The sequence below is a fragment of the Suncus etruscus genome, chromosome 2, assembly GCF_024139225.1.
Source record: "Suncus etruscus isolate mSunEtr1 chromosome 2, mSunEtr1.pri.cur, whole genome shotgun sequence".
Classification (NCBI taxonomy): domain Eukaryota; kingdom Metazoa; phylum Chordata; class Mammalia; order Eulipotyphla; family Soricidae; genus Suncus; species Suncus etruscus.
In genome coordinates, this window is record NC_064849.1 from 6,557,076 (window position 1) to 6,582,121 (window position 25,046).

Below are 25,046 nucleotides of genomic sequence, written 5' to 3' on the forward strand. Positions count from 1 at the left end.
GTGTCCTTCCTTGACCCCACCCTGGACTGTCCTCCAGCTCTAGCACCCAGCCCTAGCCCCACCCACCCCATTTTTGCGGCCCTTTAGGGGTCCCAAAGGAAAGCCAGGGTTGGGAAAGTGAAGTGTTTTGGGGGTGGTGTGTGCTGGAGGTGGCAGAGAGAAGCTGGGAGCTAGCTGGGGCAGCCCAGAGGGGTAACCCAGGTTCCAGCTGTAGTGATGGGGTTACCAGGTGCTATTACATGAGGTCCCCACTGTACGGACCTCGTTCCTTTTGGGGGGGTTGGGGTTACACCCGGCAGCGCTCTGGGGGTGGGCGGTCTGCATGAAGATTTGACAGTTGCCCCGGCCAATCAGAGTGTGTGTGTGTGTGTGTGTGTGTGTGTGTGTGTGTGTGTCTGTGTGTGTGTGCCACAGCCTTGGGGCCAGGGAGCATGCTTGTTTGTACACAGCAAACCCAGAATCGATTCCCAGCACCCCATCTGGTTCTCTGAGCATCATCCCCATAAGTGACCCATGAATGCAGAGCCAGGAGTAAGCCCTAAACAGCGCCAGCTGTGGTCCCCAAACAAAGCAACAACAAATACAGTGCACCTGCCTTCTGGGAGGGTTCGTGGCTGAGCCTCTGTGCCAGGGTGCCCGTGTCCCTGATCTGCACTCAGATGCCAAGTCTGGTAACCTTGGGTGGGAACCCCTGGTACCGTGAGGGTTGATGCCTCGGTGCTGCCCGTGGGCTGCGGGAGTGATGCACCTCAAGAGGGCACTGGGGGTCCAGGGTCAAAATCCAGGACCATTCTCCCTGCGCCCTCCTGCCCAACAAAAGCCATGAATTTGGTCCATGGGATGGGCAAGGCCGGGGAGGTAGGAAAGGACAGCCTCCTTTCATCCCTCTTGCAATCCAGATCCAGCTCCCACATTGATACGTTTGACTTTTTCCTGCTAAGAAGCTGGAGGCAGCAGGGGACAGGTGGGGAGATCCCAGCATGACTGTGCCCAGGCCCAGGGAGCAGGAGGCTGCCAGCACCCACTCCTGGACCCCCAATCCCCTGCAGAGGTAGTTGTTGACATACACAAAGACAGCAATAAGGTGGCTGGCTAGTGCCAAGCGCCAGGCATGCACTGCATTATGCCTCTGGGGTTGCACAGCTTGGTCACACTGGTCAAGGTACACTGGCCTAATGCACCCCCAGCACGCCATGGGGGCCCTCCAGTTGCAGTCTATGCAGAAACACCACAAGCTGTACCCGAGTGAGCAACTCCTCCAGATGTCCCAAAGTTTGCTTGATAAGATGTTCTGGGACCCTAAGCTGGGGTCTGTGGGGTGATGTATTGTATCACGGACCCTGCCCCTGCAACATCCCTCATTTTCTTCCCCCAGTCTGATATACACCTTTCTCTTCCAGAAAGGAAAGAAGATAGAATCTTGGCAGGGTATGGAGGTCCAATTCTTCGCTTGGTGGGGACGAGTCCACTATGCACCCCACAGTGTCTGGGAGCTTTTACAATCCTTATGTCCCTGAAAGGTCCCCCAGCCTGTTCTCACAGGCCTGTGACCTGGCCTTTGATTTCAGCACATTCCAGGGGCTTTTTTTGAGTCGCTTGAGATGCCTTTCACGCTACATTGAATTTCTTCAGATGGAGAGGTTTCTTTTGTTAAAAAAAAAAAGATAAAAGAGAGGGGAATACAAAAACTGAGCCTGCAGCTTGCTTTGCCCTGCCTTGCTGGCTCTGGGGTGTGGACTTGGAACCCCAGCTCCTGGGATCCCCTAGAGTCTGAACATCACAGTTTTCATGTCATAATTTGGGTTATATGACACCCTCCAGCCCGATGTCTCCCACAGCTCAGCATCCCCAGGGCCACAGGACCTGCAGCTCAGAACCTACTTCAGACCCTGAGTCTTGGGGTTCCAGCTCTGAACACTTGGAAGCAAGACCCCACTACTCTCCTCCAGGATGGTCCTCCAGAGGCCTCTGCTTTCCTGACAGCTCCCAGGGTTGTGTGGTACATGGCACTATGTAAGACACCTCAGGCCTGTGGCTACATGCCTGCATGGAAGAGTCAAGTTTAACCGCTATGGATGAGGATCAGTGTGTCCAATCTGCAATGCCCATCTAGCCCTAAGGCACAGGCACTAGGTCTTGCAGTGTGGAGGCAGAATTCTTAGGGTGAAGAATGAAAATTCCCTGCTCCGTGCTTCCAAGAACTTCTGGCAAACTGCAGCGCTCCTCCCAGCAGGAGGACTCCCCGAGCACCAAACTCAGGGAGATTGAGCCTTGTTGTGTATGTAAATATTTTGGGAGATTACTATGTTGCTCACCCTAATCTGATTAGGTGATTGTGCCCTACCCTAGGGTGTGACCTGGCATTCTGCCCCCACCCTAGGGTAGGACCTGATTCTGCTTCCACCATTGGTTGGTATCTGATCCCACCATTGGGTGGGACCTGACTCTGGACTATAAGAGCAAGGGTCTGTGGAAGGCGAGGGCTTTTTGCTGGCTGGAACTGAATCTGAGTCTTTGGACTTCAGTTTTGTCCATCCGAATAAAGCAAATATTTCCACGAGCCTGATTGTCTGCGAGCTGTTTACCCGCCGTTTCACCTCAGAACCGTGGGCTAGACAGGGTGGCAGACGCGTGCTCCGAGCTGGAAGAAAAGGGCCTCATTCTCCATCCCTCCATCAGTCAACCTCTTCAGGGGCTGACCTGCTACAAGCCTTAGCATCATAAATGGTCCCTGAGCACCACCAGGAGTGATTCCTGAGTGCAGAGCCAGAAGGAACCCCTATGCATCTCCAGGTTTGACCCCAAATCAAACAAAGGCAAAAATGTGTCTGATTTGTAAGGAAAATATCCAAAGTCTTTTATATCTTCCAAATAACTAAAGAGCTTTTCTTCATCTTAGGGGCTGCACCTAATGGTTCCCGGATCATGTCTGGCTCTGGGCTTAGCAATTATTCCTGGCAGTGCTTAGGGGGACCATATAGAGCTGGGGACCAAATCAGAGTCAGCTATGTACAAGGGAAGAACTTTGGCTGGGTCCTATTTCTTTAGTGGTACTTTGAATCATAAAGGTAAAATAGGAAGGGTGGGGCCACAGCTGCAGTGCTCAGGAATCACACCTCACCATGCTCATGAGTTGCTGGTGATCAAATCCAGGTCAGCTGCATTCAAGGAAAGTGCCTTCTATACTGTCCTATCTGGTCCGAAAGCATGATTCCCTGTTTGGTTCCTTCTGCCTATTTTGAGTAGGTTCATTGCCTTACGGGCTTTCCCTTCTTGGGCTTCAGGTAGCCCAAAGTGCTTGAGCACAGACATTGCATGCCAGAAGCCCTGTTGTATCATAAGCACCATACCAGAAGCTATAGCATAGCACCGAGTCAAGAGCCATCTTCTCTTCCTTCCTTTCTTTTGTTTTTCCTTTCTTCCTTCTTCCCTCCCTCCCTCCCTCCTTTCCTTCCTCCCTCCTCCCTCCCTCCCTCCCTTCCTTCCTTCCTTCCTTCCTTCCTTCCTTCCTTCCTTCCTTCCTTCCTTCCTTCCTTCCTTCCTTCCTTCCTTCCTTCCTTCCTTCCCTTTATCATTAGCAACACATTTTGTTTTGGGGCCACACCACCATTGCTCAGGCTCCTAGCTCGGGGTACCATATGGGATGGCAGGGATCGAACCCAGGTCTGGCCTGCATCAGCAGGGTGCAAACGCCCTACAGCTGTGCTATCTCTCCGACTCCTCTCAACTCATTTTATTCAATGTCACTGATGTGATTTATTGGACTGGGTAGTAATACTCAGCAATGCTGAGGGAGGTTTCCTGCGGTGCTCAGAGGTTGCCCCAGTGAGTGCTGGAAAATGGAAGCTAGAAGCTCCCCCTACCCTGCCCTGCACGCAGGCAGAGGTCGAATTCCAAACCCTTTGAGTCACCGTCCTGACGTCACTACTAATTTGGGCTCAAACTGACCCCGATTTAGGGAGGCCCTAACAGCAGATTTCAAAGAGGTGAGTCAGAATTTTCCTGCAGAAAACGACTCCGGCAAAGGAGTGGGGACCAAATCCTTGGGGCGACCCGGAGAGGGGGTTCTCAAAGAAGCCTCCCAAATCCTAACCAGAACCCAAATCCCAGGGCCGCAAAATCCCCAGGGCCTAGGCGCCCAGACCCAGAGACGGGGCCCGTTGATGCGCAACTCCGGAAGCAACGTCCAATCAGAGGACGGCCCCATCTCTCTTCGGGCCGTGGACCCGCCTCCGGTCGCGACTGATTGGCCAATCCGCCTACGGGGGCGGGGCCTGGGAAAAAGCCTCCCTGGACTCCCCTCGAGGCCCGGAGCCCTCCTGCGGCGCATGCTCACTCGCCGGCTGGCTGGGGATGCGCGCGCCCGACGCCCAGCGAGGCCGCGCGCGCGGGCACGGGGCGCGCTCCCGAGAGGGCAGGTGGGGGCTGGGAGCGGGCTCGGGTGGCGGCGGCCGGAGGGACCTGGGGGCCGCGAGTTGGACTCCGGAGGCTGCCCAGTCCGAGGCCTGAAGCCCCATCGCGCCGGCTCACCCGCCGCAGAGCCAGTGAGGACGGGTGTGAGCGGGTCCGGGAGGGTCCCCGATCCCTGGTCCAAGGCCCAGCTGTCCTGGGCGTGCCCAGAGCTGCAGTCATTGGGGGGTGGTCCCAAGGCTGCATGTCCCTCCCTGTGCATTGTGTATTGGGGTGGTGGGGTCTCCCTTTTCTTTTCCTGCACCCCCCATTCGCTTTCTTGCTCCTTGCACCCCCCCACCCACCGACCCACTGGGCCCCAAACCCCACGTTGGTCCCAGCCCGGCCTGGCTTGGAGGTGCCAGTGACCTTGCTCTTTCTTTCCTTTTGCACTTTCCTTCCTTGCACTACCAGCTCTGATGCGACTGCTCCAGTGCCTTCCAAACTTTTTCCCAGCCCACCTACACGCAGGAGGTTCCCTACTGCATGCACCCCAGTGCCAGCAGGCAGAGATGACTTGCTGACTGACAGACTCTTGCAAGCTCAGAGAACCTCCCTCCCCACCTCCCAGCTCGACCTCTTCCACCTCTGTCTCCAGTGCCCTCCTGTCTGCCCAAGCCCTTGCTTGCCATCCCCAGGCACAAAGACCAGGGGGTGTCTTAAGAGCCCCCCTGCTTGGAGACCCTGGCATGAGCCCCGTCACTCTTACATTTATTTCCTTTTCTGGGATCCTTAGGCACAGGTAGACTTTCAACTCCAAAGAAAGGGTGTTTTTGTGTTTGTTTATATGTTTAAGAGTCGGGTATTTGTGCCTTTGAGGACAAAAAATCACTTCCAGGATTTTCTCTGAATTTTTTGTTTTGATTCCATCAAAGATTTATTGTGCTCTTTCCCCCCCAAATGCTCCCTTTCAGACAAGAGCACGTATGAGTCGGGCCTGGATGGTGGAGCGTCTGTGTGTGACGCAGATGAGTTTTGGATTTTTTTTTTTTAATTGAAGAGGCAGATGATTGGTGTGGAGCTTCGGAAAGGAGAGGGGATCCTGCGGCTGGGAGAGTGGGATTGGGGTGTAGGATGGGGACACATTGGACAGGGCAGATGGAGGATTCTAACCTGGTGCTAGGAATGGGGCCAGGACAGTGGAGGTGGACACTGCAGTGTTCGGGACTGGGTTCCTGGGCAGCGTGGGCAAGCGGGCAGTGTGGTCGACATATTTAATGAGTGCTGCATGTGGCATACAGGGCCCAAGGGGTGCTCAGATTTGGTCTTTGGGCTGTACCCGCAGAGCTCAGGGCTTACTCCTGGCTCTGTGCTCAGGGATCACTCCTGATGGTGCTCAGGGGAGTATATGGAGAGCTGGGGATCGAACTAGAGTGAAGACAACACCCTCCCCGCAGTACTATTGCTGTGGTCCAGAGTTTCACACCCAAGACTGGCTGCTTCATTTTTTTTTTTTTTCTTTTTGGTTTTTGTTTGTTTGTTAGCTTTTGGTTTTTGGGCCACATCCAGCAGCACTCAGGGGTTACTCCTGTCTCTGTGCTCAGAAATCGCTCCTGGCAGGCTCAGGGGACCATATGGGATGCTGAGGATCAAACCCAGGTCTGTCCTAGGTTGGCCACATGCAAGGCAAACGCCCTACCACTGTGCTATCACTTTGGTCCAGACTCTCAAACGTTCAATTTGTGTATGCCTGCCTTGAAAACACTCCTTTCACTGAAGGAGATTTAGAGTCCAAAGCTAAGGGCCAGCTTTCATGTGATTGAACTCTGTTTGATCCCTGACACTTCAGGTGACCCCAACAGCACTACCTGGTGCAGATCCTGAGCACAGAGGCAGAAATAGCCTCTGAGCACTCTTGAGGGCTCTGCTACCAAATTTTTGGCTTTTGACTTAGGGCTACACGAGGTGTGGGTATGAGGGGTGCTCGGGGATTACTCCTGGCAGTGCTAGGGGTTGATGCTGGGTTGAAATCAGGTTTGCTGGGCCAGAAAGATAGCACAGCAGTAGGGCGTTTGCCTTGCACACAGCTGATCCAGGATGGATGGTGGTTCAAATCTTGACATATTTTTTTTTGGGGGGGGCCACACCCAGCCGTGCTCAGGGGTTACTCCTGGCTGTCTGCTCAGAAATAGCTCCTGGCAGGCACGGGGGACCATATGGGACACGGGGATTCGAACCAACCACCTTTGGTCCTGGATCGGCTGCTTGCAAGGCAAACGCCGCTGTGCTATCTCTCCAGGCCCAAATCTTGACATCTTATATGGTCTCTCAGGCCGGGAGCAATTTCTGAGCTCAGAGTCAGGAGTAACCCCTGAGCGCCGCTGGGTGTGACCCAAAAAACAAAAAAGTAAAAAAAGAAAAATCAGATTTGCCTCATACAAGGCCACATGCCTCGACTCTGAGCAAATGTGCATGAACGGGCAGTTGAATTCCTTCTCCCACTCGGAAATTCTCAAATGTTTCACGGCAGAGAACAAAGTGTATATTCTAGGCGCCAGCGCAGGGTGAAAACAGCCTTGGAGCAGCTGTTGAATAACTTGATAGCATTCTATCCTTGACATCCTATTTTTTGTTGTTGTTTTTTTTTTTTTTTTTTTTTTTTTTTTGGTTTTTGGGTCACACCCGGCAGTGCTCAGGGGTTATTCCTGGCTCCAGGCTCAGAAATTGCCCCGGCAGGCACAGGGGACCATATGGGATGCCGGGATTCGAACCGATGACCTCCTGCATGAAAGGCAAACGCCTTACCTCCATGCTATCTCTCCGGCCCCTTTTTGTTGTTGTTTTATGGTCACATCCGGCAGTGCTCAGGGGTTACTCCTGGCTCTATGCTCTGAAATCGCTCCTGGTAGGCTCAGGGGACCATATGGGATGCCAGGATTCGAACCATCGTCCTTCTGCATGCAAGGCAAACTGCCCTGCCTCCATGCCATCTCTCTAGCCCTCATTTGTTTTTTCTGAGGGGGGCCATACCTGCCAGTGCTCAGGGGTTACTCGCGGCTGTGCACTCAGAATTTATTCCTGGCAGGCTCAGGGATCATATGGGATGCCAGGGATTGAACCCAGACAGGTCTTAAATGTGTGCGCGTTGCGTGCACGTGTGTGTGTGTGTGTGTGTGTGTGTGTGTGTGTGTTTAGGAGACTGTACAGAGGGGCTGGAGAGATAGCATGGAGGTAAGGCGTTTGCCTTTCATGCAGGAGGTCATCGGTTCAAATCCCAGCATCCCATATGGTTCCCCGTGCCTGCCTGGAGCAATTTCTGAGCCTGGAGCCAGGAATTACCCCTGAGCACTGCCGGGTGTGACCCAAAAACCACCAAAAAAAAAAAAAAAGAGGAGACTGTACCGAGCCCAGGATCAAACCCATGGGTCATGCCCCACCTCAGTGCTGTCCCCTGGTCGCTGAGTGAGGAGCTTCAGGGGAGTGCTGGGGGTCCTGGGGCACAACCCATGCTGGAAGGGTCACCCCTGACGCACCCGAAAGTCATGAATTTAGCCCATGGGATGGCAGGGCTGGGAGGTGGAAAAGGACAGCCTACCCTCGCCCCTCCTGCATTCCAGGCCCAGATCCCACACTGACCTGCTTCCCTTCTGCTTGCCAGGAAGTTGGAAGCAGCCCTGAGTGCTGGGGCCTGAGCAGGGCAGGGGCCATGGCCAGGGTTCCCAGCATGCCCCTGCCCGGGCCCAGGGAGCAGGAGGCTGCCAGCTGGCAGGCTGGCCAGACACCATCTCCCGAGCCGCCCGAAGAGGCAGTCTCCAGGTCCCCTACCAACTCCAGGAAAATCTCCAAACGGGTCAACAAGAAGAGAAGCAATAAGAGGGGTTCCAAGCCTGATGGCCGGCATCATGGTAACTCCCCGGAACTGTCCGAGCCTGACCCTCAGGCCAGCACCCCCCAGATCCTGCCAGAAGAGCTGGAGGTGACTGTCCAGCCTGGCCCTCGTGCCCAGGAGCAGCAGCGTGGGAAATCGGAGACAGGTGCGTTTCCTGGCCAGGCTGATGTGTTCCCCGTGCTCCCCATTTGGTGGACCCCCCCATCCTGCCTCCTCCCCATGCCCACTGTGCATCCTGTGATCCTCAGCACGGCCAGCCCTAGAGTTCCTGCGCACCCCGTTTGGAGGCCGCCTGCTGGTGCTGGACTCATTCCTGTACAAGCAGGAGAAGGCCAAGGGCGACAAGGTGTACTGGAAGTGTCGCCAGAGTGTGGGGCTACACTGCCGAGGCCGGGCCATCACCCGTGGGACCCGCGCCACTGTCATGCACGGCCACTGTCACCCACCTGACGAGGAGGGCCTGGAAGCACGGCGCCGGAGGCAGAAGCTACCCATCCAGAACTCTGGGTCACAGTCTTCGGAGGGATCCGGCCTGCATCCTGGCGAGTCAGAGACCACTGCTGGGGGGCCAGCTAGCAAATACAGCGCTGGAGAGTATAAGGGGTTCCGAGGCCTGGCCCTGATGAGCCTGCCCCCCAAGAAACGCCAAATGCTGGGCTTCGGTGAGTCCCACCCACCCTTTGCACTCAGACACTCACGGCCCAGATGCTTTTCAGCTTGTTTAGAATTTGGAGTTTTAGGGGCCAGAGAGATAGCATGGAGGTAGGGTATTTACCTTGCATGCAAAAGGACAGTGGTTCGAATCCCGGTATCCCATATGGTCCCCTGTGCCTGCCAGGAGCGATTTCTGAGTGTAGTGCCAGCAGGAACCCTTGAGTGTTGCCGGGTGTGACCCAAAAACCAAAACCAAAACCAAAAAAATAGATTTTGGATTTTTATTTTTCTTTGCCTTGCTGGGGTTAGTGCTCAGGGCCTCATTCTTGTCAGCCACCTCCAGAACCCTACATGGGTCTTTTATTTTATGTCTTACTATTTTGGGGCCATACCCTGTGATGCTTAGGGCTTACTCCTGGCTCTGCACTCAGGAATCACTCCTAGCAGTGCTTAGGAGTGCTCTTATGGGATGTTGGGGATTGAACATAGGTCAGCTTGCCATTGCTCCTGTCCTCTGAGTTGTGATCCTAGCACATCCAAGACCATTGAGTTTCCTTGCGGTGTGGGACAGTTGAGGAGACGATGGCCCTGAGGGCATACACAATGGAGGGGATGGCATGATGAGCCTGTCCTTCGTGTGTCTGGTCACCAGGAGAAACCCGGGGGCTGGAGTTCCTGCGCACGTGCTATGGTGGCAGCTTCCTGGTGCATCAGTCATTCCTGTACAAACGTGAGAAGACAGTGGGTGACAGGGTCTACTGGACGTGCCGTGAACACGCGTTGCAAGGCTGCCGCAGCCGTGCCATCACCCATGGGCAGCGTGTGACGGTGATGCGGGGCCACTGTCACCAGCCTGATGAGGAGGCCCTGGAGGCGCGGCGGCAGCGGGAGAAGATCGCATCCAGGCTGCCTGCCCGGCCCGTTGTGGATCTGCTCGGCCGCAGGGGTCCTGGGCCGCTCTCTTTCAGCAGGCCCCGGCCCCGCATACAGGCGAAGGCCAGAGAACAGCCAGCTGAGCCTTCAAGCTCCTCTTCTGATGATGATGATGATGAGGAGGAGGAGGAGGAGGAGGACGAGGACCCGGGTGAGTGTCTGGCTGCCAGCGTCAGTCTGGTCCTCTTGGGCCTGGCCTAGCCTGGCAGGCCTCGAGCCCCTCATGTTCCTCCCCAGGAGGCCCCGAATTCCTGAAGACACCCCTTGGCGGCAGCTTCCTGGTGTTCGAGTCATTCCTGTACCGGCGTGAGAAGGTGGCCGGGAACAAGGTGTACTGGACATGCCGCGACCAGGCACGCATGGGCTGCCGCAGCCGAGCCATCACCCAGGGCCGCCGGGTGACTGTGATGCGGGGCCACTGCCACCCCCCTGACCTGGGGGGCCTGGAGGCACTGCGGCAGCGGCAGAAACGCCCCAACGCAGCCCAGCAGGATGGTGCAGGTACATGGGCCTGGACTGGACTGGGCTGGCTAGGCTGAGGGTGGGGGCACACAGGGCCCCCTGAAGCCTTCCTCTCCGCTTCCTGCTTGCAAGCCCCAGCAGGGAACATTCTAGAAGCCGTGTGCTCTTTGGCTTTTCCTGTCCTCTCTTCTCTCAATCTCTGTGGGACTGGGGCAAACAGACCCCCATCTCACCGTCTCCTTTCCACCAAGAAGTAGGACGTACTCTGGGCCCTGGGAGACAAGTGTCCCCCACAAAGAAGAGCAGTGGGAAGGGTTCTGCTCATCACCCCTCGTCCCTGCCTACACTGGTCTGTGGGGTCCAGCTTCTGCAGGTCTTGGCCTTTGATCCCTTCTGGCCCCTTAACCCACCCTGGTTGCTCCACGGCCTCCTTGGGCCTCGGGCACAGTGATTACAGCAGCTTCATGCCTTCGATTCTTCTCCTCCTTCTCCTTCCTTGTTTTGGGGCAGCCCCAGCGATGCTCAAGGCTGACCCCTGGCAGTGCTCAAAGGACCCTATAGGGTGCTGGGGATCACTCCTTGGTTGGCCTTGCACCAGGCATGCGCCATAACCCTGTACTTGCTCCCCATCCTTGTAGATATGTTTGAAGCTGAGCCTTACTCCACTTCTTGGCACCTCTGATTCCCCTTCCTGGGCAGGGTCCTCTGCTCTTCTTCCTGTGTCCTTGTCCAGTGTCTCCAAGAAGCCCCCATGTACTCCTCCAGTTCAGCAGGAGCATGCCCAGGTTCCCTCTTCTTGCAGGCCCCAAGTGGGGATAATTGTCAGGGGCTTTCCTCACAGAACTGAACCATGAGCTGCAGGTGGGTTGGCTGAGCAACAGAGACAGGCCGTGTCTCTGTGAGAGGTGCAGGTCCCCCCAAGTGGTCACATCACCCTCTCCAGGAGACCCTGAGTTCCTAAAGACACCCTTTGGGGGCACCTTCCTGGTGTTTGAGTCGTTCCTGTACCGGCGTGAGAAGGCAGCAGGCGACAAGGTGTACTGGACCTGCCGAGACCAGGCGCGCATGGGCTGCCGCAGCCGCGCCATCACCCAGGGCCTGCGCGTCATGGTTATGCGGCGCCACTGTCACCCACCTGACCTGGGGGGCTTGGAGGAGCTGCGAGATCGCGACAACTTCCCCCGCTTGGCACAGACTGAGGATTCAGGTGCGAATGCCCTGCCTGCCGTTACTTCCACAGGCCCATTTCTGCTTCCTGCCCTTCCCATGCCTCCCACCCTATACCCCTGGGTGCTCCCAAGTCTATCTCAGCTTCTGGTCCGTGCTGTAGGCTGAGAAAAGGGGAGCTAGGGGCCAGCAGGAGCTGATCATGTCCAGACTGACCTGGGTCTCCCAAAATTTCCTGCCCGGCACCCTTTCCCTGGAACACCCAGCAGCAAGCATGGCTTCACGGAAGAAGGTGGGGTGGTGACTCTGGGGAAGCCCCAGAAGAGCCTTTGGTTTGGGTAGCCCAGGACCCCCATCCAGGGTGTCAGGGCTGTGAGTCTGGGTGGTGACCCTTGCCCCAGCGCTGGCTCCAGCTGGGAGGCTTCGGTCCCACTGCCCTCACACATGCCCACAGAGACCTTCCAGCCCCTGGAGTTCCTGCGCACCTCACTGGGTGGCAGCTTCCTGGTGTTCGAGTCATTCCTGTACCGGAAGGAGAAGAAGATAGGCGACAAGGTGTACTGGATGTGTCGTGAACATGGTCGCAGGGGCTGCCGCAGCCGTGCCATCACCCAGGGCCAGCAGGTGACCGTGATGCGGGCCCACTGCCACCCACCGGACCTGAGAGGCCTAGAGGCATTGCGGCAGCGGGAGAAACATCCTAGCCCAGCGCCGCAGGATGAGGCAGGTATGCCAGGATTCCGGGACAACCGGCGGGGGCTGCGAGATCTGGGCTTTCAGTCTTCCCAGCACCTTCTTGAACCTTCTTGACCCTTCCACCTCTCTTTCTGATTCTGAGGCGCCTAAACTGCCCCGCTCTGTTCGGCCCAAAGTGGAAAGGGCCCAACACATGAGGACCTTGTTCTGTGTATACCTGCACCCCCAAGCATTCCTGGCCTGAGGAGCACTTCATGGTCCCCGGTCAAGCATTGAAACTTCAGACCGGCTGGGCCAAGTCTTTGCCTGAGTGATCCAAGGCTACCGCTGAACATTGCTTGGAGGCCCACTCAGATTTTTTTCAATTTTCAAATTTCAAGAACATATAGGGCCAGAGCGGTGGCACAAGCAGTAGGGCGTCTGCCTTACACGCACTAACCCAAGATGGACCCTATGTTTCCTCAAGCCAGGAGCAATTTCTGAGCACAGAGCCAGAAGTAACCCCTGAGCATCACCAGATGTGGCACCCAAACCAAAAAAAAAATTTTTTTTTCAAGAACATAAGCAACTCCGTCTTAGAATCAACTCCCCCTTTTTACCTTTTTTCCTCACTTTTATTGGTTTTTGTTTAGGGGCCACACAGTGCTACTCAGGGGCTATTTCTGGCTCTGCTCAGAAATTACTCTAGGCAGGCTTGGGGGATCATATAGGCTGTTGGGGATCAAACCTAGGTTGGCCATGTGAAAGGCAAATTCCCTCCTTGGGTTTTTTTGTTTTGTTTTGGTTTTGGTTTTGGTTTTGGTTTTTGGGTCACACAGGCAGTGCTCAGGGGTCACTCCTGTCTCTACACTCAGAAATCGTTCCTGGCAGGCACGGGGGACCATATGGGATGCCGGGATTCGAACCAATGACCTTCTGCATGAAAGGCAAACGCCTTACCACCATACTATCTCTCTGGCCCCCCTCCTTGGGTATTTTCCTGAGAATCTATGTGTGCTATTGAGCTTGAGATGGAAGAGTTAAGTCTAGTCTCAAAATGGAGGAGGGCCTTTATCCAAAGGAACCAGAGCAGTTGAGAAAACTACAGATAATAGTTTAAGAGAGCATTTTGTGGGACTGGAGAGATATCATGGAGGTAAGGCATTTGCCTTGAATGTAGAAGGACGGTGGTTCGAATCCCAGCATCCCTATGGTTCCCCGAGCCTGCTGGGGGCAATTTCTGAGTGTAGGACCGGGAGTAGCCCCTGAGCACTGCTGGTGTGACCCAAGAAACTAAAAAAAGGAAAGATAGAGCATTTTGAGAAATGGGGGATACTTACAGTATGTGTGGTGATGAGAGACCACCCAGAGAAAATGTTTCAGAGGCTTTGGTTTTGTGATTTACTCATGTGTTGAAGAAGTGGCTGCAGCAATGTGTGCTTGACCACAAAAGGTTGATGGTCGAGTAGTGGAACCCAAGAGAGCTGTTTCTAGAGAGGATTCTCTAAAGCCTGGTGCCCATTTAACAGTGAAGAAAATTTTTATTGGTGATATTCAAGAAGAGACAAAGGAATATAATGTGAGAGACTACTTTGAAAAGTATGGCAAAATTGAAACCATTGAAATTCTGGAAAACTGGCAGAATGGAAGAAAGAGGATTTGCTTTTTTTTTGGTTTGTTTTCTTTTCCTTTTGGGGCCACACGCTGTGATACTCAGGGGTTACTCCAGGCTCTTTGCTCAGAAATCTCCCCTGGCAGGCTTGGGGGTCCATATGGGATGCCAGGATTCAAACTAGCATCAGTCCTGTATTGGCTGCATGTGAGGTAAATGCCCTACTGCTGTGCTATCTCCAGCCCCTTGCTTTTCTAACTTTATTTACTTATTTATTTGGTTTTTGGGTCACACCTGGTGAGCTCAGGGGACCATATGGGATGCCAGGATTGGAACCAACGTCCCTTCTGCACGCAAGGAAAACACCCTACCTCCATGCTATTTCTCTGGCCCTGTAACTTTTTTTTTTTTTTTTTTGCCCATACCCGGCAGCGCTCAGGGGTTGCTCCTGGCTCTACACTCCGAAATTGCTCCTGGCTTGGGAGACAATATGGGAGGCGGGGGATTGAACTGTGATTCGTCCAAGGTTAGTGCATGCTAAGACAGACGCCCTACTGCTTGTGCTACTACTCCAGACCTGCTTTTGTAACTTTTTTTTTTTTGGTTTTTGAAAGGTCACACTCCAGCAGTGCTCAGTGGGTTACCTCCTGGATCACTCTCAGAAATCACTCCCTGGCAGGCCTCGGGGGATCATATGGGAATGCCGGGATTCAAACCAATGACCTTCTGCATGGAAGGCAAACACCTTACCTCCATGCTATGTCTCCACCCCTATACCTTTTTGTTGTTCGTTATTTTTGGCTTTTGGATCAACACTCGGCAGCAATCAAGGATTACCTCCTGGCTCTTATGCTCAGAAATTCCTCCTGGCAGACTCAGGGACTATATGGGATGCCGGGATTCGAACCATGGGGCCATGCTAATCTTCTCTGTATTGTTCCAATTTTAGCATATGTGCTGCCGAAGCGAGACCTGAAAAGGGTATTTCTAAACAAGAAACGTGGGGCTGGAGAGACAAGCATTGGAGACAAAGCATTTGCCTTGCATGCAGAAGGACAGTGGTTCAAATCCCGGGCATCCCATAGGGTCCCTCGAGCCTGCCAGGAGCGATTTCTGAGCATAGAGCCAGGAGTAACCCCTGAGTACTGCTGGGTGTGACCCAAAAACCAAAAAACCAAAAAAAAAAAAAAAAAAAAGAAAAGAAAAGAAAAGAAACGCAGTCTGCTAGTTCGCAAAGAGGTCAAGGAGGTGGATCGATTTTGGAAGTGGTGGAGAAAACTTTGACGATAGTGGAAACTTTGGTGGTGGAGATGGTGGCAGCAGAGGTAGTTATGGAGGAGGTGACGGTGGATATGATGGATTTGGTGGTGATGGTGGCAGCTATGGCGGAGGTCCTGCTTATAGTAGTTAAGGAGGCAATGGTGGTGGAGGACCACAATATGGAAACCAAGGTGGTGGATATGATGATGGTTACAATGAGAGAGGAAATTTTGGCGGTGGCAACTATAATGATTTTGGAAATTTTGTGGGGAGGTCACATCTGGCAGCACTCAGGGGTTCCTCCTGGCTCTATACTCAGAAATCACTCCTAGCAGGCTTGGGGGACCATATGGAGTGCCAGGATTTGAACCACCATCCTTCTGCATGCAAGGAAAATACCCTACCTCCATGCTATCTCTCTAGCCCCTGATTTTGGAAATTATAGTGGACACCAGCAATCAAATTATGGACCAATGAAAGAGGGCAGTTTTGGTGGCAGAAGCTCAGACATTCTCTATGGTGGTGGTTATGGATCTGGTGGTGGAAGTGGTGGCTATGGGGAGCAGAAGGTTCTAAAATCTCAGCAACAAATGGCTTACAGTTCTTAGCAGGAGAGAGTGTGAATGAGTTGTCAGGAAAGCTTGCAGGTTACTTTGAGACAGTCGTCCCCAAATTCATTAGAGAGATTGTAAAAATCTGTCATCAGAAGGAGCCATGATCCATAGTCAGAAAAAGTTACTGCAGCTTAAACAGGAAACCCTTCTTGTTCAGGACTGTCATAGCCACAGTTTGCAAAAGTGCAGCTATTAATTAATGCAATGTAGTGTCAATTGTATGTACATTCCTGAGGTCATTTTTATCTATTGTAACTTTGTCTTTTTCTTTTCATTACATCAGCTATATTGCCCTGTAAATTGTGGTATTGGTACCAGGAATAAATATTTAAGGAATTTTTAACTTAAAAAAAAATGACGAGGAACTGAAGACATAGCATGGAGGTAAGGCGTTTGCCTTTCATGCAGTAGGTCATCAGTTCGAATCCCGGCATCCCATATGGTCCCCCATGCCTGCCAGGAGCAATTTCTGAGCCTGGAGCCAGGAATAACCCCTGAGCACTGCCGGGTGTGACCCAAAACACACACACACACACACACACACACACACACACACACACACACACAAAATGATGGGCCAGTGTGATGGCACAAGTGGTAAGGTGTCTGCCTGTGCGCACGCACTAGCCTAGGATGGACCACAATTCGATCCACCAGCGTCCCACATGTGGCCGACCCGGGACCAACCCAAGTTTGATCCTTGGCATCCCATATGGTCCCCAGGAGTGATTTCTGAGTGCAGAGTCAGGAGTAATCTCTGAGCACTGCCAAGTGTGGCCCCAAAACCAAAATAAATAAATAAACCAAAAAACCCTAGTAGAAGTGTTCAAGGGCCGGAGAGATAGCATGCAGGTAGGGATTTTGCCTTGCATGCAGAAGGATGGTGGTTCGAATCCCAGCATCCCATATGGTCCCCCCCGAGCCTGCCAGAAGTGATTTCTGAGTGTAGAGCCAGGAGTAACCCCTGAGCACTGCCAGATGTGACCCAAAAACAAAAAACAAAAACAAAAAAAAGGAATGTTCAAGTGCTCCCAAATGAAGAACCCAAAGATGAGTGTATACTCACACTCACAATTTTGCCAAGATAGGTTTGGTCGAACCAGAAATGGGTTTCCTTCCCATAGGCAGAGATAAGCCCGTGTTTAGGCAGTGGATGTGCAGACGCGAACACAAGTTGTGCAAAACAATCTAGAGCGGGGCCAGAGAGGCAGGACACGGTGTCAGGCTCTTTCCTGGCTATGACTAAGCCAGTTCACTGCCTGGTAGCCTATGTGGTTCTCTCTGAGTCCCATGCTGAGTGATCTCCAAGTGCAGAGCCAGAAGGAAGGCCTGGACACTGCTGGGTGTGGCCCCCAAACAAAAAAAGCTACAACCAGAGAAACTTAATTTCTGCTAAAAATGAACATTTTTCTGAAAACGGGCTGTTTGACTTACCTGAGAGGCTGCACTTTGGAGTGCCTTGGCTCAGGGAGGACTGCGTGTTCCCCCATCTCTTTGGGGTGGATGAAGGCTGGCTCTTGGGCACAATGATGGGGTGTATCGAGTGAGGCCTGAACTGCAGGCCTGAACTGCAGGCTGCAGACTCTCTGGCTTCCCCTTCCCCACCTGCTTTCTCTCTTCCCCAACGCACCTTCAGGCCCACACACACACACACACACACACACACACACACACACACACACACACACACACACACACACGCACGCACCAACCTCTCTCAGCTTCCACTAGATTCTCATCTAGGTTCTGGTTTTCTTCCTCAGAGATGAATCTTCCACCTGATGATCAACTGTGCTACGAGTCTAGTTCTTCCGAGGACCTGCATATCTGTGTGTAAGTGTGTGACTTATCTAGTACAGGGCCCCAGAACTGGGTAACCTGAAACAGCAAGCACCAACACCCTGGACTTTTGGGACATTCTCCCCACTGCACCCCCTGCCTCAGCATTGTGTCCCCTGCTCTCACATTGCATAGCCTTGGGATGGTTTAAAACTTCGGGGAGGGGTCCCAGTCCAGTGGGTCCAGGCTGAGCAGTCTGTGTACCTGAGGCACGGATTCATTCCCCTGCCTACACACACCACATTGCATCCAGCTGGTCACCCCCAGGTTTGCCACAGCCAAGTGGCTACTCCCCCCCAACATGCCAACAGCAGCCAAAATGAAGAGAAAAGGAACCATAGGGGTAGGCCAGAGTGATAGATCAGTGAGGAGGGCTCTTATCTTGCATGTAGCCGCCTGGGTTTGATGCACCTCAGGGTCCCCCAAGCCCTTCCAGGAGTGAGCCCCGAGCAGTCAGGTGTTCTGAGCACCAGCATTTTCGAAACCAGTGTACACAACCCTCACCTCCCCTCATGATCCAATTATATGTCTGGCCCATATTCTGTTCAGAGGAGCGTGAACCTATGTTTCTTTCACCAGGGAGGACCAAGATACGGTGCTGGATGACACAGATGACACAGCCCCCTGAGGATCTGCCTGGGAGAGGTGTGTTCTCCCATCCTCTGACCTTTCTTGCCCTTCTGATGTGCTTAGAGAAAATTCTTCACTCTTCCCAGCTTTGAGCCCAACCACCATCTGAGGGGTCTCTGGGGCAAGGTGCCTCTGGGGGCCTCCATGCGGACAGAGATCCTGCACACCATGCTGGAGGGGTCTCTGGGAGACCTGCAGGTCCTGGGGAGACTCTGCCACTCAGTTGTTCCCGAGTTCGGACTTGGCCCAAGACCTATTTGTTCATCACAACTTTGCAGCTTGGGGAGTCCCTGCTTCTCCTACGCTCTGGCCTTGGGGAATCGAGGAGATTGCTGAGCATGTATGGGGAGGACCCTCGGACCCGGGCCACCTGCTCTGTCATCGCTCCAGGAACAGGCTGAACCGACACCACATCCCAGGCCAGACTCTCCTTGGCCCATTCCGAGCCTACATCACTTTGGTTCCAGTCTAGAAGTTCAGAAGAAACTGGCTGAGGCCAAATGAGGCCAGCAGAGACCTGGCGCCCCCTCATTCATCTGAAGCAAAGAAGAGGTGCCCTGCCCCTCGGGAACAGAGACACCTGGTGGGAGGTGGGGGAGCAGTTGACACCCCTGGGAATGCCATAGGCTACACCCTGTGACGAGGAAGGTCATGATGGAGCTGTCAGAGCCTGTTGCATTAGCTATGGGGGGCTGTGACCCCTCTCTAGCCTGCTGCTTCTGTGTTTCCCCCAATAAACTTTTTTTTTTTTTTTGTAATTGTTTGTCTGATAACACAGCCTCCTCTAAGTCATGTACAAGTGTGGCTTGATGACACTAAGGCGCTGGCCCAGGAACTGTGAGGGCCTTAGGGTGCTGTAGGGCCATGCCAACTTGAGCATCATTTAGGCAACTGGAGGAATGTCCTTGGAGCTCCAGCACCTCACTCTATTGACACTTTCTGTTTCTCAGCTTTGAGGACCCCGAGTCCCCGCTCCTCTCTTCACACCAACCACTTTATTGCAGTATAATGGACATGTGTCTCATGACTCATCCAGGCCTTGGGGTCTACATGGGCAACTAATGCCACAGTGTTGTGCATTCATCCACTTGTCATTCCAGAACATTCCAGGACACTCCAGCATGCTGGAAGGGAACTCAGACCCCTCGTCTTCTCCCTATGTGCTCAGGCTGATGGTTCCTCCTTCTGTGCAGGTCCCAAAACAAAACCACTAGGATCCCGAAACTTAGTTCCGGGGTCTGGGTAGACTGGCTACCAGATGGGGTTTACTTTTTTGTGTGTTCTCTCCTTGGATACAGCTGCCCATACAATATCATGATGGGGTGCTGGCTAGTTCAGGGTACACCTAAATCCCCAAGAAATACACACAAACTCCAGTGCTGACACTGGGGCTGGAGTGTTGCCTGTGACCTTGGGGCAGCACTGATGCCTGGCCTGATAAGGTCACACATGGCACATGGCCCAAAAGGATCCTTGATCTGTCACCTCAGTCCTGGCACTCGAGTCTCCTGAACCCTCTTCACTGGCTCTCTGGGCGAGGAGACTCATCCCAGATTTGGGGTTCTCGGGGCTGACCCCCATCTCTCCTCCCACTGGCTCTCAGCTCCCCACTGACTCCCACTTCTTACAAGGGCTCTGATCAGAGTAACTTATCTCTGCGTTGACCTCAAGGGCAAGGGCGACCTCCCAGGGGTGAGCTGGGGAAACAGATAACCCCACTGTGGTTTGGTTTGGGGGATCACACTTGGCAGTGCTGGGGGGCAGCTACTGCTCAGTGCTCAAGGGAGATGGACTTGGAGTGTGGGGGTTGAAGTGCCCTCAAAAGTTGGGTCTCCATCCTCCAGCCACGAATGATACCAGCTTCCCAACTGCCCTGTGCCTTCCCTAAGAGGGACACATCAGATGCCAGTGAGTCCCCACACCCTGTCCCAGTGCCCAGGACCCTAGCAACTGGTCTTCAGTGAGTGTGACCTCTGGGCCTTGGTGGGCAGGGGTTCCGCAGGGGTCACTGAACAGACTCAGCACACACACCCCCACAGCCTTGCTACAAGGCACCTCTGTCTCCACCTCAGTCGGGTACCCCTGCGCCCTAGAAATAGGGACCCCCTCCCCTCCCCCGTGCGGGGCGTGGAGATAGGACCGAGGAGCCACGATGTGGCGGGGCGGGTGTGCCGGGGAGCCCCCGCAGGCCCCCACCCTCCCACGCACCTGCGCTGGCCGTCCCCCAAACCCCCGGGGCCGCGGGCGAGCAAGCGCTGCGAGATCAGAGGACTGGGGAGCCGGCTGGGGAGAGGGGGCGGGGAATTTCCCCCCACGCCTGCCCGGGCCTGCCCCCGCCCCGTCCCCCAGCCAGCCTCGGGGAGGTGGGCACCGCTGGGGGAATTCCACCGCGCCGGACGGCTCTGGGGAGCCTGGGCTGGGGGTCCAGGGAAGGGGGCGGAGAGGAGGCGACGGCCGGACGGACGGGGCGCAGCTGCGTCCTGCCCCGTGGCCAGCTGCCCCTGCCTGTCGGGTGCGGCGCGGGAGGCTGGGCGTGGCGTTTCCTCCGACGGACCCGGGCCGGGGCTGGGTGGGTGACCCGCGGGGCCTCCCGCATGCTCCCGCTCCGACTTGCACCGCGCCTGGGAGGAGGTGAAGAAGAGGGAGGCGCGCGGGGACCCCGAGGGTCGGCTGGCGGAGAGGGGGCAGGCGTGGGAGGCGTCTGGACCTGCAGCTTCCGCGCGCGTCTTGGGCGGGCCCCCCGGCTGGCTGCGGGGGGACAGAGGAGGGAGACACCGGGGAGGACAGGAGGCATCAGAAGACGTGCATCCAGGGGCAGCGGCAGGGAGCGAGTGTGGACGCCCGGGCCGGAGCGGGACACCGAGGGCGCAGAGCCGGGACCCCGGGCCACCTAAAGACAGAGCCGGGGAGCCTCCTCCAAAGGCAGAAATCTAGAAATCCAGATAAAGAGAGTGCTCAGGGGGCTTTTCCGAGAGTCCCCAACAGGGAGCACCCTCCAGGGAGACCAGGCCTGAAGCCCCAAAGCCTCTGCCACGCCCCCGTCTCGGGGAACCCCGAGGGTGGCACAAACCGAGTGCAAATCGGGTCACCTTCGGAGGGCCGGGGCGATGGGACCCTGGACCCTGCGGCGCTTCTTCCTCCTCCTCCTCCACCTCCTTCTGCTCCCACCACGCGGGGCCTGGACTGGGAGCCTGCAGAACCCAGGTGAGAGCCGCATCCCGAGCGTGCGGGTGTCCACGCGCCCAATCTCACAGCCTTGGCATGCGAGATAGCCCGGGCGGGACCTCCCAGGGCTGGAGCTGGGGCAGCGCAGGGCAGGGCAGGGCAGGTGGCAATAGCAACCGAGCTAGCCCTGCGGGGTTGGTTTCGCGGGCGGGGTGCGGACCTCCCCAGACCCTGGCGACGCCGTGCAGGCCTGTCCGAGTGTTTCCAGGTGAACGGGGCCGACTACCGTGGCCGCCAGAACCGCACAGGCCCCCTCGGCGCCGGTCGGCCCTGCCTCTTCTGGGACCAGACTCAGCAGCACAGCTACAGCAGCGCCAGCGACCCGCAGGGCCGCTGGGGACTAGGGGCGCACAACTTCTGTCGGTGAGGGCGCGGTGGAGCAGGAGGGCGGGCGGGCGGGAGCAGGGAACCCCAATATTTATACTGCTTGGAGTGGCCCCGGGAACTAATTACTTCTGGAGACAGGGAGCCTAGGCAAGCCAGGTTGGATGCACCCTCTTCTGAGCCTGACCCCAAGGAACTCCAGGGGGTCTTTGGAACCATTCTGGCCACTGGGCTGGGCGGGAGGAGACCTTCGTGGAACCCCAAAGTCTGGGCTCAGGACTTAGGCTTTGAGGCCATGGAGGAACAGTGGCTAGCTGGGCTGGGGGAGGGTGCGTTTCAAAGGCCTCACACATGAGATCACAGGCAGGCAACAGCTGAATCCTAAAAGCAGCTTCCAGCCCACTTCTGTGACCCAGCCCAGTACTGTCAGTCCCAGAGGGAAATGAGAAGTGACTGAATTCGTACTAATGCACAGTGTCTATTTGGCGACTGGGCCCTGGGTGGGGGGACCCAGGATCAGCGCTGATTGGACCCAATCATTTTCCCGGCCCGCAGGAACCCAGATGGTGACGTGCAGCCGTGGTGCTATGTTGCTGAGACCGAGGAGGGGATCTACTGGCGCTACTGTGACATCCCCACATGCCACAGTGAGTGGGGCTGTCGAAGCCGGGCTTGGTTGAGGAGCCGCCTGCAGAGGGTCTAACCAGGCTGCCCTTTCTCAGTGCCAGGGTACCTGGGCTGCTTCATGGACTCAGGGGCACCCCCAGCCCTCAGCGGCCCCAGCGGCACCTCGACCAAGCTCACCGTCCAGGTGTGCCTTCGCTTTTGCCGCATGAAGGGCTACCAGGTACTCGTGATTCTGATATTGATCTCAGGCCCCAATCCATTCCCAACTCCCACATCAATCCTCAACCCTGACTTTTTCATCTCTAGCTGAGTCCCATTTCTATTTGCTTGTTTGCTTTTGGGCCACACTGGGCGGTGCTCAAGGCTTCTGGCTCTTCGTTCAGGAATCACTCCTAGCAGGGTTCCGGGGACCAGGGATGGAACCTGGCTTGGTGGCTTGCAAGGCAAAACTCCCTCCCTGCCACAGCCCCCAACTACTTTGCCCTGGCCTGTGCCTCTGTGGACCCCCAGTCTGTGCCCCAGCTGGCAGGTGTGGAGGCCGGCTATGCTTGTTTCTGTGGCTCGGAGAGTGACCTGTCCCGGGGACACCCAGCCCCAGCCACTGACTGTGACCAGATCTGCTTTGGCCACCCGGGACAGCTGTGTGGCGGTGATGGCCGCTTGGGCATCTATGAAGGTGAGGCCTGGGCTTGGGGTGGGATGTGAGAAGAGAAGGAAGGGGCGGGCTGGCTCTGGGAGGTTCTGTAGAGTGAACCCCCAAGAGGGACCTCGGCTGGATCTGGGAGAGCAGAAGGAAAAGGAGTGGGTGGATCCGAGAAGGGTGTCCCTCACGGTGGGTCCTGACTGTCGGCCCCACCTGCAGTGTCCGTGGGCTCCTGCCAGGGCAACTGGACGGCACCCCAAGGGGTTCTCTACTCCCCGGACTTCCCTGATGAGTATGGGCCGGACCGAAACTGCAGCTGGGAGCTGGGCCCGCAGGGCGCCGCACTGGAGCTCACCTTCCGCCTCTTCGAGCTGGCCGACCCGCGCGACCGGCTGGAGCTCCGCGACGCCGCCTCGGGCCGCCTGCTCCGCGCCTTCGACGGCGCGCGCCCTCCACCGCCGGGGCCACTACGGATGCGCGCCGCTGCGCTCCTGCTGACCTTCCGCAGCGACGCGCGTGGCCACGCGCAGGGCTTCGCGCTCACCTACCGCGGTGAGGCCCCGTCCCTGCTCCCCCTGTACCCCGCACTCCTCACCCCCGTCAGGGCTCTTACACCTCTCTCTGCAGGCCTGCAGGATGCCACCGATGAACGCGCGCCCCCAGGAGCCTCGGCCCACACTCCTGAAGCACCCCTGGACGGGGCTAACGTGAGCTGCAGTCCGCGCCCTGGCCCTGCCCGAGCGGCCCTGGGGGGTGAGCAGAGAAGCCAGGTGGGCTATGGTCCGGGAGGCTAGTGACACCGCCTTCACCCTCAACGCGTCCGTTTTGTGTCCTGCAGCTCGGGTCCTCTCCACGGTGACAGCTGTGTCCCTGCTGCTACTGCTGCTGCTGCTGCTGGGACGCCGAAGGTGCGAGTACTGGGGCAGGGCCTGAGGGAGGAGCCCTGGTGGGCAGCTAAGATCCGCAATGGGCCTGTGCTGGGAGGACGTTCTGGGCTCGAGGACATGTCCTGGCCTCATACAAGGAAGTGCGCAGGGCCTCCAGGCAGACTTGAGGGAGGTTGGCTGGCTGGGGTGCGCTGACCTTTGGACCCTTCTCTAGGAGTGGCCTGCTGGCTCCAGGAAAAGGGGCTCCCGCGATGGGGCCTTCGGGCCCTAAGAGAAGCTGGGCCGTGTGGTACCGCCGACCTCGAGGGGTGGCGCTGCCCTGCCCGCCCGGGGACCCCCAGGCCGAGAGTCTTGCTGCCAGTTACCGGCCACTGAGCGCCTCCAGCCAGAGCTCCCTGCGTTCCCTCATCTCTGCGCTATAACTCAGGATGTCAGGGACCATGCGCCCATGGAAGAAACACTCAGTGCCACCTTCTGCCTCGTCCTTCCACCCGCCAGCTGGTCCTGGGTGTCTCTCCGGAGGCGGCATCAGATAGGAGGAAAGCCCTGGGGTGTCAGACCCTGGCTCCAGTTTTGGACCCCCGTGGTGGAAAGCAGCTGGAGGAATCCGAACTCTGCTCTCAAACTGATATGGGGGTTCTGGTCTCAGGGTTCTTGGAGCTCCTCTTGGGGTGTGCCTGGCCTGCTGCCCAGAGCGACATTGTGAGAGGGCAGCAAAAGTGATAACAGGCTGGGACTAGACTGAATAAATGACATATTTTGGTACAGGGCGAGGTGAATTCTTCCGGGGTAGGAGGAGTTAGGACATGAGTACGTGGGCGAGGGCGGGGCGCGAAGGTGCCATCGGGCCCAGAAGGGGTGTCCAAGCACGGATTCAGGGGTCCCAGAGTAGGGGGAGGGTCCCAGTGTGGGTGATTTCCCAGTGGGGAGATGCTGGCAGGATTGTTCAGTCCTGGAGGGCAACCCCTGGGATGCCATCTGTTCGTCTTCTGGAGGAGCCTCCTGGGCAACACCCTTTGGCCCTCGGCCTCCTGCCCGCCCTTCCTGGGCCCTGAATTTCCGTCCTGCCCAGGTGGGGCCCCGGCAGGAGGTGCGCCTGGAGGGCGATTATAAAGCGGGTCAGCCCGGGTTCAGGCTCCCAGGGCCTGGCGCGTAATACAACTCAGAGGCAAATTCGGCGCTTCACGCTGCGCTCTGAAGGCGCAAGAGGCGTTGG

At 56.1% G+C, this 25,046-nt stretch overlaps 2 protein-coding genes and 1 pseudogene across 3 annotated transcripts; 2 read left to right on the forward strand and 1 right to left on the reverse strand.

Annotated features, from left to right (window-relative positions):
• Nucleotides 1-4,355: 4,355 nt before the first annotated feature.
• FLYWCH1 (FLYWCH-type zinc finger 1) lies at nt 4,356-18,874 on the forward strand. The gene is made up of 9 exons (XM_049768554.1): nt 4,356-4,544; nt 8,052-8,423; nt 8,527-8,940; nt 9,585-10,016; nt 10,103-10,366; nt 11,271-11,534; nt 11,949-12,221; nt 17,419-17,488; nt 18,074-18,874. Exons 2-9 carry the CDS (start codon nt 8,096-8,098, stop codon nt 18,120-18,122), a joined length of 2,094 nt encoding a protein of 697 aa, XP_049624511.1. The 5' UTR covers nt 4,356-4,544; nt 8,052-8,095; the 3' UTR covers nt 18,123-18,874.
• LOC126002397 (uncharacterized) lies at nt 14,692-14,753 on the reverse strand (annotated as a pseudogene).
• Nucleotides 18,875-21,231: 2,357 nt separating the features above from the next.
• On the forward strand, nt 21,232-24,252 carry KREMEN2 (kringle containing transmembrane protein 2). 2 transcript variants are annotated; one of them, XM_049768490.1, is made up of 9 exons: nt 21,232-21,328; nt 21,538-21,712; nt 22,229-22,320; nt 22,396-22,520; nt 22,823-22,976; nt 23,163-23,495; nt 23,571-23,696; nt 23,782-23,851; nt 24,045-24,252. In XM_049768490.1, the coding sequence occupies exons 1-9, from the start codon at nt 21,232-21,234 to the stop codon at nt 24,250-24,252; spliced, it is 1,380 nt and encodes a 459-aa protein (XP_049624447.1). The 2 variants fall into 2 exon arrangements, with proteins under 2 accessions (XP_049624447.1, XP_049624448.1); XM_049768491.1 differs by having other exon boundaries at nt 22,940-22,976.
• The last annotated feature ends 794 nt before the right edge of the window (nt 24,253-25,046 follow it).

Bases quoted from the DNA above. Each gene is read 5' to 3' on its own strand.
- KREMEN2 (XM_049768490.1), top strand. From the start codon at position 21,232: ATGGGACCCTGGACCCTGCGGCGCTTCTTCCTCCTCCTCCTCCACCTC. The intron at 21,329-21,537 runs GTGAGAGCCGCA...GACGCCGTGCAG, and splicing joins TGGGAGCCTGCAGAACCCAG to GCCTGTCCGAGTGTTTCCAG. The intron at 21,713-22,228 runs GTGAGGGCGCGG...CCCGGCCCGCAG, and splicing joins GGGGCGCACAACTTCTGTCG to GAACCCAGATGGTGACGTGC.
- FLYWCH1 (XM_049768554.1), top strand. From the start codon at position 8,096: ATGGCCAGGGTTCCCAGCATGCCCCTGCCCGGGCCCAGGGAGCAGGAG. The intron at 10,017-10,102 runs GTGAGTGTCTGG...GTTCCTCCCCAG, and splicing joins GGAGGAGGACGAGGACCCGG to GAGGCCCCGAATTCCTGAAG. The intron at 17,489-18,073 runs GTAAGTGTGTGA...TTCTTTCACCAG, and splicing joins GAGGACCTGCATATCTGTGT to GGAGGACCAAGATACGGTGC.